Below are 19630 nucleotides of genomic sequence, written 5' to 3'. Positions count from 1 at the left end.
TCGGGAAAAGAGGGGGGGGGGAATGCAATGAAAAAAAAAAATGTTTCGAGTTGAAAATGAATTCAGAAGTTTAAAAAAAAGTTATTAACTTTACCACTTTTACGTGCTTTCTCTGTCTTTGATTATAGGTGTTGTAAACACTTTTATTTAACACGATTGGTTTCATTTATTAAAACAGAACTTTCTGATATATTTTTTAATTTTTTTCCTTTTAAATTAGAGTTTTTAAATTTTTTTTTATCAAACATATTCACGGTAACAATTAATCATTTTAATGTGAACCAAACTTATGAATCAGTAAACTGAATTATTTAGTGAAATTTTCATTCTATATCTTTGATTCCTTTTAGTAGATGAATTAAAAAAACTGGATGTTATTTTTTTAGGAAGTTAATTATAATGAATTATAAAGTAATGAAAAGGTTGAAATAATTAAAATAAATTTATTTATTAGACAGTAATAAAAATATAATCTTAAAAATGATTTTTACTAAACCCGTGAAATATATATATATATATATATATATGTAATATTATTTGTGGTGAAGCATGATGCAGTTGAAGGCAATGAAGATACTTTTAATTTCGTGACGTCGTTTTATTTCATTTTGAAGAAGCAAGCATATGTACAAGCGACGAGCACACAGAACGACACAGAAAGGAATGAGGGAAGAGCTCTTGGACATTTTATCCCTGGTCTTATATAACCTATGATTTTGATAGGGAAAATATTTCTTTACAGTGCTAATGTATTATGAGATTTCGATAGGGATTTCCATTACAGGCGCGGAGAAGGTAGGGGAAACACAGGAAGATTTAAAAAAAGAATTTGCTTGATCAGCGGTATGTTATCTCTTCACGCGTAGTGTGGGAAAGTTAGATTTTAGCTGATTCAACAATTTAACAAAGCTTCTCTTGAATTAATTAAGTAGAGACAGTGGAATTGGATCACGAAATAAGAGAATATTTTAGAATGAAGTTACTATGGGCTAAATTAAGATGAAGTTACTATGAAAATTAATTAAATTGAAATTAGAGTTAAAATATCATTACATATATATATATATATATATATATATATATATATATATATATATATATATATATATATATATATTCTACTAAAGGAATTATATGTGATTATTACTTATTTGGATATGCAGATGAACTAATTTGATTGATGCCCATTCTATATTAGTATTACAATGTCTGCGAGATATCGTCACACATTCAGAATATCGAACGATATCGAGGAGATATCATACAATATTTTGTGCTATTAAGTGTACTAAACGATATATAAAAAGGATATATTTTATTTCGTTTAAATCTTAAAGGAAAAAGAATTGAAATGTCAAAGAATTCGAGCTGTCAGTGTCATCCTTTTCATGCTTCGATTTGGATCTTCTTGTATTCGAAATTAAATTCCTGATTATATTATTAGTATTCGAGTCAGAATTCTTGCTTATATTATCATCATATGTAGCAGGTTTCTTGACGACATTAGAATCTTCAATGCAAAGTGGTTCTTTTGCAGACCACAAACCAGATGATTCGCAGATAACAGCTCTTGCTCCTCGTAAATGATATCCTTCGTTGCAGTTATAGTGAAGATGAGCTCCAACAGGATATAGTGCACCATATTCATCATAGGATGGTAGTTGACGATCCAAATCATGGTATTCAACAACTCGGCCGTTCGAAATAGGACCACGACCTTCACAGTGAACTGAAGAGCTGCCAAGATCTGTAACCGAAGAAAAGAATGTTAATATGGTTGTCGTCGATGCCAGTTACTACAATACACAACTATTCACAAGCACACTAAAATAAAAATGATCAGCAATCACAGTTACAGCAATCACAGTGATTTGTGATTGCTGTAACGTATACAATAATATGGCTCTCCTGATTCAGGGATTCAATCACCATAGAATACTGTAAAGTGGCAGGATGTGGCAGAATTAATCAATTTAGCACTTATTTTCTATTAGCAGAAAATGCCCAACTTTGTACCATATCTTTATGATATCCAGGAGACATCGCGCGATATTTAATGTTAATTGGGTTATCATGCAGGACAAGGATGTGAAGAATCAACTAATTTATATAAATATTTTATATCCAAGATGAACTTATTGATACTTATTGATAAAAATATCCTTTGTGCTTTGTTTTTATAATGCTCATTTGTACTCGGAAATACAAGTGTAGTCTCCCTGGATGTATTTCGTTCAAAATTTGAAGGAAATGTGATAATTTGTTTTAAGAGCCACAAATTAAATTTTAACCATAATGCACAAAGCAGTTTTAATTTATCGTGCTCAGAGACAGACAAGCGTACATGACTTCGGAAATGGATTTTTTTTTTTTTTAATTCAGGAAAGTTTTAAAGGTCATCACAGTCATAGTCATTCATCACAGTCTTGAGGTCGAATTTTTTTGGCGATTATACTTTATTCTGTGCTTCGTATAACAGAAAAAAAAATTGCATTATTAATGAGATTTTACTTTAGCCTCGGTTTATTTAAAGTATTTCAAACAATAATCTTTCCTTTTTTTATATTGTTATTACTTTCATTTTTGATACAATAATTTATTTCCTCCGTTTTTTAATACATTAATAATAACTTGTTTTTAAGGAACTTTTAATTTTCATAATTTGCAACGAAATAGTTTTTGTTATCTTCATCATTTATTTTTATAAATATTGTAAATTTTCCAAACCTCTTCTTCAATAAGTATATGATCACTTGATACCACTAGTATGAAATTATAATCTAAATAAACGTATTAATTAATTGGTAATTAATTCAGAAAACATTGAAACTCCTAGTAACATACATTCTTGCAAACTTTGCCAATATTTGGATTAAAAATTATATTAAATGAACGAATTACTAGAAAATTAAGTACTGAAAACATTAAAATAGTGTTTTATGACCGAGAACACTTAATGTTACAAAAATTCAGAACTCTAGCACATAAGACGTTGGGGGAAAAAATTCCATAGCAAAATTTTATGTTCTCAAACATGAAGATGATGCTGCACAATATAAGAGTATAAAAATGCAGAATTCTATTATAAGCATTTAATATTATATAAAATAATTTACAAAATTTTTTCTTATGCCATTGTAAATTTGAAAGATGAGATCAATCAATATAACTTACCAATACCTTCAGGCATACAAATGGGAGGATCTGAAGTCCATTGACCAGAGCACAAACAGAACAGAACACTGTGTCCGTAAAGTTTATAGCCATCTCTACATTTATATTTCAGTGTGGTAGTAGAAGGAAACATCTGATCCTCCTCAATGGAATCAGGATATTCGATTATTCCATTAGCATGTACTCCAGGGTGCTTACAGGGTTTTTCTGTTGCTGGATCTTTTGCTAAAAATACATATTCATTACAAAAATATCAATCTGAATTAAAATTTTCATTATTTTGGCCAGAGGAACAGCCATCTAATTTCTCTTTTCCTTTTTGTGAATCAAGGACATTGTGGTGAATAACATATAATCCAGTTAACAATTACACTACACGAGCGTACTCTTTTGTATTATGGTTTAGTTACTGAACTGCAAACCACAAGGTCCCAGGTTCTATCCTAGCGCATCGCTTATCGTTAAATTGGTGAGCTCGGACGATGAGCCTTCAACCTTCGTACAGCTGTTGTGGCGCCATCTACCAGCAACCAAATTCGTCAGATTCACTTGACACAGCAACCACTCACCCACACATACTCTCTACTCAACTGGGTATAGGCCCGTTTAGAGAACAGCTAATAATACATCACCACTCAACAGCCATATCGTTCATCTCACCTCCGACTCACTGGAGGGAGAGTACTGTGGTGAATAGCATATAATTCAGTTAACAACGACGCTACACGAGCGTACGCTTTTGTATCATGGTTTAGTTACTGGACTGCAAACCACAAGGTCCCAGGTTCTATCTTAAAGCATAGCTTACCGCTAAAACACATAAAAGCATGTATGCATGCTTTAATCAAACATCTAATGGTTAGCATTAACTTTGCAAAAACTTTTTTGTGTGTCATGTATAGAAAGTCCACACCTTTATCTCAGTAAATTTAGTGTTACTGATTTCCCATTTTAAAGCAACATCAGGTTTAGTTTGGGACAGATCTCCACTGGCAGCCTTCTTTTCATGCATCGCATAAATAGGGTGAGGTTTCGTCTTCGAAATACTGAGCATGTATCAGATCCACCTACATACCGATTCTTCATCAAAATCGGGAATCATATATAGGAAGAGGGTTTCTCAGGTGTTTAAACATCGAGCACAAATCACATTATCAAGTCGGAATTTTCTCTTTTTAAATCTATCTTCTAATGTTCAAAATAATATATAAACCTCGTTTTGAAAAAAATTACAATATAATATGCTTGATTCCTATGAACACATATTATGCTTGATATGCTTGATTAATATGCTTGATTCCTATGAACACATACATTATTTTTTTTATAATATGTGAAATTATTCTATTATTCATAGATGTCAGTTCTAAAATTTGAAACTTGCAATCCACAAATTTAAAAAATAAAATAAGTGCTTTAAAACTAAAATAAAGCATAAAGAAAAGACGACCGAATTTTTGTGAAGGAAAAAAAAAACGAATTTGAGAAACCCTATTGTTCATTAAGTCATAATTTTATTTAAGGCCCTTTTAAATCTTTAAGGCTAGGTGGGTTAAAAACTGTTCGATTTTTTGCTTATTTTTTTTATCATAATGCGACATATTTTAACCCATCTAGAAAAGTTGAAGTTGCTTATAATTATACACTTTAATATTTTATTTAAAGTTTTTCATTCATTTGGAGGTGCTATGAACCAACATTTAATCTATAAATAAGAGAAAAAAATATACAAATTAAAATACATCAGTAAATTGTGTGTGTTTTTGTGATTAACCTGTGTGTTGCTTTATTATGAATGGATAAATTATTTTATAATAAAAAACATGCTAATAGATGTTTTATACTAATTTTGAAGCTGTGAATTGGTGGGATTAAATATGTCCTACCCTATGAAAAAGAGTCTATCAAAATGTTATTATTTTTTCTCATTTTGGATACTGTTTTAGGTTAATTAATCGAATGAATGTTCTTCTCTATTTTTTTATAATAATAATTGTTATAGAGTTGTGAGTGTCAACAAGTTAATGCGATTAGAATTTTTTAAGAACCGTTTCAGCGTTAATTAATTGACCATTATCTATGGATGCCATCCCTCCGAATTCTACAGATAATTGGGAAATTTGCTGATTGTAATATTTTACAAGTATACTAAATACTTTTGACCCAATCATTAATATTATGATTCTAAAATTATGCCACAATTCTCATAAGATTCTGAATTACTTTTCTAAATTAATCTACAATTACGATTATGCATGAGTCGGGCTCAAATGAGCAAACCATTAAAAAAAAACCAACAATTCAGCGCAGCCATATTTTAAGTTAAAAATTCTTGATTAAAATTTTAATTAATTGAAAATAAAATTAAATTTTGCCTTTCCCCCCTTAATCTACAAAAAAACTACAACATACAAATATTTTTTATCATCTTAAAATTCAAAGAAATCCTTTTAAGGACATTATTTTGCAGTGCAGATTTTTTTAAAATTTTAACAAATATTATAAAAATATTTATTGCATAAATTTCACCAATAGATCTAATGAATTCACATTATTCATGATTTTCGGTCGCACAATGGATCCCAACTCAGTGGGCGTGAATCCTTGCAATAAAGTTAGAAGCGGTAATATGTAATATTTTGTATTAATTTCTCAATAAATAAATAAATAAATATTGACAATACCTCTTTCGGGCTTTTCGCACTTTGGCAGAAAATCAGACCAGGTGCCAGCTGATGTGCAAGTGATGAAAGAAGGTCCAACAAGAATGAAATCGTCCTTACAGGAAAAATGCACTGTCTCTCTCTCTAGAAAAGACCTAGGAAATTCATCATCTGCTCCGGCTGGGTTTTCCCTATTTCCATTCTCAGGTAAACCTGGATCTTGACAGGTTTTTCTTTTTCCTTTCACTACATAAGTTATATGGATGTGGATATTTATTGAAGGAAATCATTTTATGAATTGTCCATTAAGCATTTTGATGTTAAATAGCAAATGAGAAATATATCCGTAAAGTTATAATCATACATTTTTTTATATGGGGTACAAAGTTTTGAAATTTTGCCACATTTCGATTCATATAATTTGTCTACTATTTTATTGTGTACATACAAAGTGGTTATAATTAAAGTTATAGAATTTTATGGTGAAACAGGAAGACGAATTTTTCTATTTCAAATCTTGAAAGTAAAAACCAAGACTGTGATATGTTTCAACAATATTTTTTGATTACTTATTCTTTAACTTTTCTTCCTTTAGTAATAATTTTATTCGTTAACTATGCAACGATATAATAAGAAAAAGAGAGGGAACTTTTCCATTGATTTGTCATTTATAAGAATAAAACATTTATGAATTAATGATTTTACACTTGCAGAAGAATGAGACTCTTTATAATTTCATTCTGAGGTAGATGAAAATAATAGACGAGTTTCAGGAATACTCATTTAATTATTTTCTAAGTTCCTCATTTCACAAGACAAAACAAACACGAACACGAAAATACACGACACTCACTAGAATGACATCTAATCCCAAGAAGGATCATGGGAAATATATGTTGATGTTAATAAAGTAATGCTTTCTGCTGTATCAAAAGAGAAGGTAGTCGAGTTATGTAACTGCTCCACATTGCTAAAAAATTTAAGGATCACTAAATTTCTTATTTACATTTAAATTTCAGCTGAAATATGAAGAATCTGAGCAGAATACTTTATAAAAATTCGAAGAATAAAAAAAAATCAAAATCACATAGAGTGTGTTCAAAATCGAAATTTTTAGAATTCAAGAAAACAATTGATAGACTGAGAATACTATATTAAATTATTTTTGTTTCAAAACATTAAATCTGACGGAATTCTTTGTACTGAAAGGTTTCAGGAAATGTATGTATTCTATTCTATATCTTACAAATATTTGTAAAGCAGGAAAAAAAGGGCATCATTCTAGATTTACTGAGCTAATTTAAAGAAATACAGTGATTTAAGATATACACATTTACAATCGATCTTAAAACATAAGCTTCTACAGGTTTACAAGATCTTTTTGCAGTGTTTGATAGTCCTTGAGAGTATTGTCAAATGTCCATGGAAAAAAAATTTAATTACTATGACAGATATAGAATTTGAAATCAAGTAATCTCGTGCGAGTTAAATATGTGCACCAATTTAATATTTTGTAATTCATTGCACACGTTATAGAATGAGAAAGAGTGTGATGTTTCAACCCGTCTAAAGACATTTTGCAACAAAAAGTTTGGTTCCAAACACAATTACGATTCTCATGTGAAAGTGAAGCCATACGAATTAAGGCTATTTTTGCTTAAATCTAAATAATTTACATCTCATTCTTCCATTTTATCATTCAAGTAAATTATTTATATGTGACATAAATTAGAAAATATGTTGCAACAACGTTTTTGGGCAACACATGAGGCTCCTTGTTACTTTTGGATCTTGCTGTCGGAAGTAATTACATGATTTGTATCAGGAAAACAGCTTTAAATATAATTTGAAGTGATATATATATATATATCCTTTTACTTTAAATATAATTTGAAAGGTTAAATAAATTCTAAATCTTCTGTTTTCGTGTTCAAGCATGCAGCAATATAAATCGATTTCATTAAATTCGGATGCAGTGCATTTTTACTTACTTTATTAGCCCTTTCAAAATTTATACTCTTATTCAAGAACATCGTTTATTTTTGCTTCAACGTTATAAAGAATTGAACAATAAATTTCAGCAGATAAATTTAACTAGTGGAAAATATCAATATATTTAAAATGAGTTGCAATACCTAAACAATCATCCTCCAGCTCCAACTACTTGCTCGACACCACCAATTTTTACATCATACGACAGTTCTGTATATGCTATTAATGGTAACATTCCACCATCCTATCCTCTTTTGAGAGATATTTAAAACAATATTTCAATATGCATTCCCTGTAAGAACAAAATTTATAACATAGCCCCTTTCGATTTTAAATGTCATTGTTAAATTTTATTTCACTTTATATCATTTTTGGTAAATTATATCGATTTTATTATTTTCTGACATTCTAATTTTTGATTGAAGAAATTGCTACAATTCAGTACTATTTGGGCTCAATCTTAGCTATTTTGTATTATGAATAAAAAATTTATTCATGCCTTCGCATTGCATTAAGAATTTATTGTTTTTAGTCATTTTATAGAAAAATTCTTCATGCGTTTGGAAGGTATGACTCTTAATTTATTAATAATTAGTAATTTTTACCTTCTGTACATGTAGGACCAAAGCGTTCCGGGATGCATGATAGGCAATGTGTGACATTAGATTTACAAGTCTTGCAATTGGCCCATCTTTCACATGTGATTTTTTCCTCCCATGTTTCGTTTATACAATGCCTGAAATAAATAAAAATAATAATAATAAATAAATAAAATTGTATTAAATGGAGGGGGGGATATTTTCATGAATTGTGATGTTTATGAGCAAAATGTTCGCTTTTGATGTTCAATGTTTTACAGTTTTTTTATTACTTGTTTGAATCAGCAGGATGATATTTTAATAAGAAGGCAAGAGTTTAATATGCATAATTAGTTTTCATCACTATTTAATGAACTTAAACAAGAGGCGGTACATATCGTGTATTAATATGAGAAAAACTGTCCAAACGAATTTCTCTGGTTTGAACAATTACACTTATTTCTAACGGATGCAAATGATGTTTTAAGTGGACTTTCAAAAAATATTTTAATTGCATTATATACATACGTGTAGTAGATTGCCCGTCTAGTGTCACCACAAGGGCATGTAATAGGATGTGTACACCAAGCAGAAAGTAAGGAGACAAAAGAGATAGTCAAAATAATCCCATAATAGAAACCTGCAAAGATGCGAAATGATTTTATAATTAGTACGAATAGCATTTAGAATGCTTATAATTTGGTAAATGTAAATTATTTTAGAGCTTCATTAAAAAATATTAAAATTTGGCTGAAAGCCTTTTTGTTTATCACTAATCTATTTCAACAAAAATTTATGCAGATAATATTAGACATTATTAACAGTTACAGCTTTTAAAAAATAGCATTATATCATGAAATATGAGAGTTGCTATATTTTTATTTGTTTTGTATATAAAGTATAAAAATAAAGGAATATATTTCTTTTGCTAACTTATAATACTCCAAAGTCTCCATATTTAATAAAGTACCCAAATTTAAATTTCATTGAATTCAAAAAAAAAAATAATTTATAGGTTTATATCCGTCCCTCTATTTGTCATTTTTTATTTTTATGATGCGAAATATATGCATAATGCGCGAAAAGACAAAAGAATGAAATTCGCCGCCGTCCTGGCACAGGGGTAGCGCGTCTTCCCCGTGATCTGGGCGTTTTGGGCTCGAATCCCGGTTTGGGCGTGATTTTCTTCCTGTTCCATGTGTGAATGTGCCCTCCTATAAAAAGGGGTCGTGCAAGCGAATGAGTGATGCGTGAGTAGTCAAGTCGTGCTCTTGGCTCAAGTTGGCTCCACTATAAAACCCCTCAGGGGCTCACCTACTATAGGTGAGTACGGGTGTCCCAATCCCGAGGTACCCAGGGATCTGTACTCCCTTTATGTTTACTCTCCCCTCCGTCTTCTGCTTTAGACTGTCATTCTTCTTTCCCTCGAGGGTAGGCGAGGGAGCTCTCCATGAGAAGCCGTCGCCGCTCTGTTTGCTTCCTGCTTCTCATGGACAGCAAATACCCCCACGTGTTTGCCGTGCGTGGCGACCCATTAGACGGGTGGTACATTTCGGTCTCCGGTGTATCAATCGGCCGGTATCCCGGGCATTTAACTGGGCTGCTGCAAGGGATCAAGCGAAGGGGTCACTCCTTGGGCTTGGCGTTAAGGGTGGTCACTGTCCCCGGGGGTGACTCTCAGCGTATAGGTTCCGGCTAGCACCATGGTAAGCGCCGAGGCTGGGAATATCTGGAGCCGGTGGCTGCCATCCCTTGTTGGGCTCCGTGGTGGGCGGTGCCGTCGGGCCCGAAACCTTCTCTAAGTCGCATGGCTTCTACTATTTCTAACCATTGTAATGCTTTTTCTAAATTTTTTGTTATAAGTGCTGAGAAAAGTTCATTGAAATTTGTTTCACCAATTGTTATTCACAAATGTATAACTAGTCTCATTGGAGAAGTTAGTAATATAAAAAAATTATTTAATGGTAACCTTCTTATAGAAGTGAAAAATAAACAGCAATCAGTGAACATTGAAAAGCTAAAAATGATAGGGGAAACCCAAGTCACTGTTGCAGCCCATCGATCTTTAAATCATTCTAGAGGCGTTATATCGGAACGAGAATTCCAGACAGACCTTGAGGAAGACATCCTAAATTGCCTCAAAGAACAAAATGTAATAGCTGTTCGTAGAATCACGATTAAAAAAAAACAATCAAATCCAGCCTACAAAGCACCTTATCTTAACATTCAACACTCCTGTTTTACCAAAATCTGTGAAAATAGCCTATATAAACTGTTCTGTTAAACCATACATACCGAATCCCATCCGATGTTTCAAATGTCAGAAATTTGGACACACCATAACTGCATGCAGGGGAGACAAAGAAATTTGTGCTCGATGCTCCCTTCCTGATCATAATAGTAACAATTGCACTTCGACAACACCAAAATGTTTCAATTGTAGCGGTGACCATCCGGCATACTTCCGATCATGCCCACGTTACAAAGAAGAAAAAGAAATTCAAACAGTTAAAATCACAAAAAACATACCTTTTCCAGAAGCTCGAAAAATAGTAACAGACAGAACACCTAAACCAGGTCTCTCGTATTCTGCTGCATTAAACTCAACAACTGAACGAAATTCGCAGCCAATACCTAAACCGACTGTTAATAATCCTGTAACACCTTCAAATACCAACCCAGATACTGTAACAGTTAAAAGAAGTGATTGGCTCGCACTTCTTGAGATAAAAAAATTGTATGAAGAAAATTCCTCCCTGCCTCCTAAAAACGTTAAGCGAAAAAAGATTTTGAATAAAGTAAAAGCTCGTCAACATCTTGAAAAAGAAAATAAAAAACATCAAATCGAGGAAAAGGAAGAACAACTGAAAATTCATCCATCAGACGATTCTATAAGTAGCATGGATGAGGACAAAGTTAATTCTGATTCTACTCACATGACATCCGAACATTTTAAATCAAAATTTTTTTAAAAACTCAAATAATGGCTATTCATTTAATCTCTTGGAACTGTAATGGTTACCGCACCCATTCTGATGACATCAAATCTATTTTGAATAAATATCAACCAGTTTGCTTAGGAATCCAAGAAACACATCTCAACTCTATGACTGACGTGAGAATAAAAAATTATAAAATAAATAGAAAAGATTATTTACAAAATGCTCGTGCTTCTGGAGGTGTCGCCACTTTCATACCCAGCTGTTTTCCGTCCAAGAATATTGATATTACCTCTCCACTGCAGGCTGTAGCTGTACAAATTCAGATCAAATCTGTAATTACCGTCTGTTTTGTGTACCTTCCACCTAATGACAACATTCACCAGAAAGATCTTGATGATCTTATCAAACAGTTACCAGCTCCCTTTATTATTCTTGGAGATTTTAATGGGCATAATACGCTTTGGGGTAGCACAGATACAAATGCAAGAGGTCGACAGATCGAAAAACTCATTGATGACCATTCTCTTTGTCTTTTAAATGATTCAAATGTTACTTATTTTCATCAGGCAAATAAAACTTTTCACACCATTGATCTTGCCATTTGCTCACCTTCCCTTGTTCCCCATTGGGATTTCTCAGTTTCAGACGATCTATTCAATAGTGACCATTTTCCCATTATTTTAAAATATTCAAAATCTGATGTTAGCCTTCCCAGAAGACCTGAGCGTTTTATCTTTGACAAAGCCAACTGGCAACTTTTTAGATCACATTCCGAAATTACAGAAGACATAGTAAAACAGCCAAATATTGATAATGCAGTAGATTCAATAACAAAATGCTTGATAAAAGCTGCTGAAATAGCCATTCCGAAATCCTCTGGAAATTTGCCAAGGTTTTACAAACCCTGGTGGAATGAAAAATGCGCTGCTGCTAAAAAAGCACAAAGAAAGGCTTGGGATAAATTCAGAAGATATCCTACCACCCCAAATTTTATTGCCTTTAAAAAATCTAAATCCTTTTTTAGAAGAATTAGACGAGAGAGTCAGTTTAACTCCTTCCAAAAATATGTTAGCTCCATCCACGGACATTTGTCTTCCAAGCGTATGTGGGAAAAAGTTAGGAAAATTTTAGGGAACAATAAATCATATCAGAAACTTTCATTCTTACACAGCAATGGAAATTCCATCACTGATACAATAGATATAGCGAATACATTGGGTACAGCTTTTGCTAATGTAGCCAGTGAAGAATCGTATCCTCAAAGTTTTATTACCTATAAAAAACAACAAGAAAAACAAAAAATCGATTTTAATACCTTAGCGTCATATGCTTATAATGCTGATTTTCAGCTTCATGAACTTAAGAGAGCATTGCAGAACTCGCATCCTACAGCACCTGGACCTGACGGCATTCATCATGACATGATAAAAAATTTGAGTTCCAATTCGTTAAATTCGCTTCTAATTTTATTCAATAGAATATGGAATGAGCATGTTTTCCCAACGTCCTGGAATCGAGCAACGATTATTCCCATTCTAAAACCTGGTAAAAATCCAGAGCTTCCATCAAGCTACAGACCTATAGCCCTTACCAGTTGCCTCTGTAAGACTCTGGAAAGAATGATCAATGCTAGATTAATCCATGTTCTAGAAGAGAAGAAACTGCTCTCTAAATATCAGAGTGGATTCAGACATGGTCGCAGTACTTTAGATAACATACTAATCCTGGAAACGGCCATCAGGGAAGCGTTCATTACAAAAAAACATCTAGTATCTATTTTTTTCGACATGGAGAAAGCATATGATCGTACTTGGCGGCATGGCATTTTAAAAGATTTACATAATATGGGTTTTCGTGGAAAATTGCCATTATTTATTCAAAAATTTCTTCAGAAAAGAATTTTTAACGTTCGTATTAATGATGTTTTATCTAATGATTTTATTCAAAATGAAGGGGTACCGCGAGGGAGTATTTTAAGTGTTGTTTTATTTATTATTAAAATTAATGGAATTATGGAAAAACTTCCACCATATGTTCACGGGTCATTATTTGTCGACGATTTTCAAATCCATTGCTCAAGTACTCACATGCCCTTTATCGAACGACAATTGCAAGCTGCTGTCAAATCTATAACGGAATGGTCTGATAAAAATGGTTTCGTCCTTTCTACTCAAAAAACATAATGCACTCATTTTTGTCGAGTTCGTGGTTTGCACCCCTACCCAGCAATTCAGTTAAAAGGCACAGCTATTCCCGTTGTGCCGGTCGTTAAATTTTTAGGCCTCTTATTTGATTCTAAACTAACATTCCGTTCTCATATTCTTCATCTAAAGAAAAAAGGCGCTCAGTCTTTAAATATTCTCAAAGTTTTGTCAAATACAACGTGGGGATGCAATACTTCAACTCTATTAAAAATTTACAAAAGTGTCATTTTATCAAAACTAGACTATGGTAGCGTGATTTACTACTCAGCAGCATAGTCTATTCTGCAGCAGCTTGACGCAATACATCATCAGGGGCTCCGACTTGTATCAGGGGCTTTTAGAACTTCTCCTGTTCAAAGCTTATATATAATAACTAAAGAACCAGGTTTACAATTACGACGCCAGAGATTTTCTCTCAAATACTTTTTTAAAATAAATCAGAATCCGTCACACCCTTTATATGACAGAATCGTGAATCCGATTTATGGACAGTTATACGAGAAAAAGATTTCATTTATTCCATCATTTGGTTTTAGAATCCGCCCTCTTTTAGATAGTTTTAACCTAAAGAACATTGACATTTTAACTAAAGAAGACGAAATTCCTCCTTGGACATGCAAAAGCATTCTAACTGTCGATGATTTTAATAAGCTACCAAAATCTACAACTGCACCATCTGTTTACATACAAATTTTTTGTGATCATAGGCAGTCGTTTGAAAAATACGGCACTGTTTTTACAGATGGTTCAAAAATCGGTGACCACGTTGGCTCAGCTGTAATATTTGACCACATTGTACTTTCCAGAAAGCTAAACAAACATTGTTCTGTTTTTACCTCAGATATTTTTGCCATCTACACTGCTTTAAGAGCGATAAGACTATTATCAAAGAAAGACTGGATCATATATACCGATTCAAAAAGTTCAATTGAAGCAATTTTGAACTCATCCAAACAAAGCCATCCTTTAGTACTCAGTACAGTAAAACTATATTTTAAATTGCTGGATCGTAATTTTAATATTCTATTTTGTTGGATTCCCGGACACGTTGGTATCCTTGGGAACGATCAAGCTGATGTTGCCGCAAAAACAGCTAATTCAAATGAAGAAACATTTGTCCCATTTAGATCAAATTCTAAAGCAATGTTCACTTCGTATATGGCAGAGTACTTGGGACTCGCAACTTGATAATAAATTGCATTCCATCCAACCATTTATTTCTGGGTTTAAGAATGACTCTCTCAGCCGTAGAATGAGTGTTGTGTTAACAAGGCTTCGCATAGGTCATACTCATTTTACTCACAAACATTTACTTCATTCAGTCACAGCTCCAATTTGTACAAAATGTAATGCTATAATTTCAGTTCGGCATATACTATGTGAATGCCCTAAATACCGCTTTCTAAGAGCAAAATATTTCGGCAGTGATTATCCAAATTTGACAGATATAATTGGCGAACCTTTCCATATTAATGTATTTTCATTTTTACTTGACATTAATTTCATGCATAATGTCTAAAATTCTATTTTCACCTTGTTATCTTAACTTTACACCCCTTTACTGAAATGAGTTCATTTTTTTGAATTTTAAGTTAATTCGAGTTTGGCACAGCTTGGCCAGTATTGGCCCTTGCGCCATAAAAAAAACAATCAAATCAAACCACTATAAAAACAAGAGGCTCCCCCTTAGGCTTAAATCGGCTGTCTTCGAGCAGCGGGCTTGTTCGTGGGAAGTGCCATAAAAAACGACAACAGAATGAAATTTGTGATTTTCACTCCAAAATTGTAATCATCAATGAAATTTTAGACGTAATCTTTCCAAATCATTTCAATTAATCACTATGCGCATGAATACAATAAATCAAAAACTCAAATGATGAAAGGAAACTGGGCAGTTCCTTAGATATTACAGCAGAGTGTATTACTTACATAGTCTGGATATTAGTGTTTGTTGAGAGATTGGACCGGAACTGCAATACTGCATATGAAGATGATGAATATTTATTACATAAAAAAAATTGTCAATCTCTTTTAATTATGTATATCCAATGTCTTTTTTCAACTACTTTCATGGCGAGCGTTTTGTGAGTATTCTTGTACTTGCGAGACTTTCTTGATAAGATTTTCCATGAAAATTCAAGCTTTGTATTTATATCAGAAATTTTACTATCCTCGACAACACCAAAGCCAAAAAAAAAAAAAAAAAAAATCTTAAATATTTATTACTCATCATTCTAGTCCAGTAAACACGTCTGATCTCTGCCAAGATTTATTATTATTTCATATGTACAACATACTATAGAGTATGCTTGTTAGTAACAATTTATATATTAGATATGCACGTACGAGTTTTTTTTGGTTGAGAATGTATATAAAAATTGATTTTGCGGAAATCATTGATAATGTAAGAAAAATACTTTACGCATATTTAATTGGAATCAATAAATTAATGAATGAATTCTTAAGATGCCATAATTACGTGAAAATTAGCAATTACGCTTGTCATCGAACTGCAATTTTTCTTATCCTGCCAAAATAATTTTGGCAAATAGTTGACCAAAAATAATTTCTATAATTGATTGAAATTTTACTTGATTCTTGAAAATATAAATCAAAGAATATAAATATATTTTTTCGGCTTTAGAATGGCCGCTGGAAAGAAATGCAGTTTCACTCAGACAGGGTGAAAAATGAAAAAGAGATATATAATTTAGAAAATGGATTCCAAAATTTTCAATCACTTCAAATAAGTTATAGCGTAAAATTTTTTAAGCTTTTTTTAAAAAATTTGTAGTATACACTGTTGCATATAACATGCAATTTTATAAAATAAAAGTATATAATTAGTATTCAAAACTCTATCCGTTTATTCATTATAGAAAACCCAAGATAATTTTTTTTCTTTAGTAATAGATTTTATTTCATGTAAATGACAATATATGGCGACACAAGAACGTAATGTGACGTATACTTATAATTGGATATTGGATATTGGATTTTTATGGCGCAAGAGCCAAAACTGGCCATGCTGCGCCATATACTTATAATTGAATTTATTACAGTAATATTTTTTGATGAAATGTTCACAGGGACATCACATTACTGTTATATTTTTAGCATTCAGGGTATGAAAGAGGATTGATATGTGTAACTGTTTTTATAACAGTTTAAAGAAGAGTTTTATAAGCTAAATAATCAGCTGTATTAAGGCAATTTTAGATTGGTTTGAACTAACAATTTAGCAACAGAATTAAATCTGAAATTTTCTGAGAAAAAATATTAAAAAGGAGTTGATCATGAGAACACCATGGCATAATAAAGTTTTAAGACTGACTCATCTACCTCATATTATTTTTAAAAATTTACCCTTGATTATTTCGTCGAAGAACGCAGATTTATTATCTTTAAAGCACATGTGTGAAGAAATGTAGATACTAAAACTACTTGCAATATTATTTTGAAATATGATTACAAATTCTTTTAGATAAAAGGATTTTAGGTAATTAGAGAAAAAGTTTGCACATAATAAATACAATTGGTAACATTAAAAAAAAACTTATTAAGTGGCATGAAAGTGATTTTTCCTGCAATAATATACTCTGTAGGTATTAAGAATAGACGTTAAAATTACAGTTAATATTTAATTGAAAATTTGGAAATTTTTTTTCATTGAGCATCTATTATTGATGCAATATAAGTATGGCCACCCTAAGCACAACAATTTCTCCTGTAGATCATTTTGCATTATTGTCAATAATGCATATCATTAATACATAATTTACAAATATTATCTAATCAATAAACATCATGAAGATAAAAAATGGTTTATAAAAACTAATTTCAATCAACTAGCTTATTTCATTTTTTTCCCAAACTTTTCTCGTTTTATCTCATTATTTTTACATTTTTTTTCGTTGTTTTCAGACTTGCTTCACGCTGTTTTATCACATTCAACGGTGTTTCAGCCTTTCCAAACAGTTTTTATTTATAAACTAAATTAAGTTATTTTTTTAATCAGATATCTCTTTTGAAATCTGCAACATTATTTATTTTAATACATGCTTAAATCTACAACAATTTTTTTAAAAAAAATGTAAAGAAAAGTTCTAATTAATTTATAATGTTAATTTCATCCTAATCACAAATATAGACAATTTACAGAATTTCTTACCTTTAGTAGGCATAATTTTGACTGTTTATATAACGGTTGATATTTCAGATGCTTTTCAAGCAAAACAATTTCAAATATTTCTTTTTAAATAACATTCAATTATCTATTCCTTTGCATTTATCTGAAGCAAGACAGGAAGGGAAATACTTCTTCCTTTTTCAATTACGATACTACTTCTCTGGACGTCATTACCGGTAGTTGATATCCTATTGAGCCACAAAATGTTGATTCTGATTTTAGTGATTGTTTCCATTCATAATTCTTCCAGATTAATTATACATAAGAAATTACTACAGTTTTCAGAGACTGGATATCAAAATTGAATCTATTCCTAGCTTTTATATACTTACAATTGAAAGACATGTATATGAGCATTTATCTATTCGTCAGTTGTGAGCAGTGTAAATCAAGGCATCAATCAAACAAAAGAATGAGTTTTAAAGTCTTCAGTAGTATAATAATACTGTATATTATTGTGGACAATATTAAACGATATCGTGATGACTGAGAATTACCGAATTGCACAATTAGAATCTATAAAAAAAATCTAATTCAAACGGATGAGAAATATTTGAAAGCAATTTCACCGTAAAATTCTCGCACAAAAAATTTCTGCTTAACATTTGATTTTATTTGAAATTTTATTCCAAAGAAATTTACTAGAAAATTGTTTCATAAAAAACTGAATATTGCATGACACTGTATAAACATTGCTTAATACTGAACAATATTGGAAAAACTATATTATAAAATTTATGTTTAACAACGATGATCAACATCGTATCGATGAAAAAACTGAATATTGCATGACACTGTATAAACATTGCCTAATACTGAACAATATTGGAAAAACTATATTATAAAATTTATGTTTAACAACAATGATCAACATCATATCGATGAAAAAACTGAATATTGCATGACACTGTATAAACATTGCCTAATACTAAACAATATTGGAAAAACTATATTATAAAATTTATGTTTAACAACGATGATCAACATCGTATCGATGAAAAAACTGAATATTGCATGACACTGTATAAACATTGCCTAATACTGAACAATATTGGAAAAACTATATTATAAAATTTATGTTTAACAACAATGATCAACATCATATCGATGAAAAAACTGAATATTGCATGACACTGTATAAACATTGCCTAATACTAAACAATATTGGAAAAACTATATTATAAAATTTATGTTTAACAACGATGATCAACATCGTATCGATGAAAAAACTGAATATTGCATGACACTGTATAAACATTGCCTAATGCTGAACAATATTGGAAAAGCTATATTATAAAATTTATGTTTAACAACAATGATCAACATCATATCGATGAAAAAACTGAATATTGCATGACACTGTATAAACATTGCCTAATACTAAACAATATTGGAAAAACTATATTATAAAATTTATGTTTAACAACAATGATCAACATCGTATCGATGAAAAAACTGAATATTGCATGACACTGTATAAACATTGCCTAATACTGAACAATATAGGAAAAACTATATTATAAAATTTATGTTTAACAACGATGATCAACATCGTATCGATGAAATTTTAAATATTGTTCTTCAAAGAATTGATCAACGTAAACTTTTATTTTTGTAAACAATCTTTACACTTTTGTAAACAATCCGTGTTTATGAGAAAGTCCATTCACATGGAACAGAAATGTGAGGATGAATTTGCAGTCCCAAATTGCAAAGTGGGCTTCTGTAGGACTGGTGAAAAATAGCATTTTTTTGGAGAATTTGATAATTTTTTAAGTTTGGAAGGACCGAAAAACAATCATAAATGGTATTGCACAAGAATTTTATGTAATTCAGAAACATCATCTCGTAGAATAAATTCAGTTAGTTATTTTGAAAATTATTATAT

At 31.2% G+C, this 19630-nt stretch overlaps 1 protein-coding gene across 1 annotated transcript; it reads right to left on the bottom strand.

Moving 5' to 3' along the window:
- Window positions 1-1174: 1174 nt before the first annotated feature.
- LOC129984717 (sushi, von Willebrand factor type A, EGF and pentraxin domain-containing protein 1-like) lies at window positions 1175-17803 on the bottom strand. Its single transcript, XM_056094661.1, has 6 exons — window positions 17725-17803; window positions 8936-9047; window positions 8435-8565; window positions 5859-6083; window positions 3175-3399; window positions 1175-1747 (listed from the first exon to the last, which is right to left on the bottom strand). Exons 1-6 carry the CDS (start codon window positions 17735-17737, stop codon window positions 1332-1334), a joined length of 1122 nt encoding a protein of 373 aa, XP_055950636.1. The 5' UTR covers window positions 17738-17803; the 3' UTR covers window positions 1175-1331.
- Between the last annotated feature and the right edge of the window lie 1827 nt (window positions 17804-19630).

Source organism: Argiope bruennichi, chromosome 9, assembly GCF_947563725.1.
Source record: "Argiope bruennichi chromosome 9, qqArgBrue1.1, whole genome shotgun sequence".
Lineage (NCBI taxonomy): Eukaryota > Metazoa > Arthropoda > Arachnida > Araneae > Araneidae > Argiope > Argiope bruennichi.
This window is presented reverse-complemented; position numbering and strand designations above follow the sequence as displayed.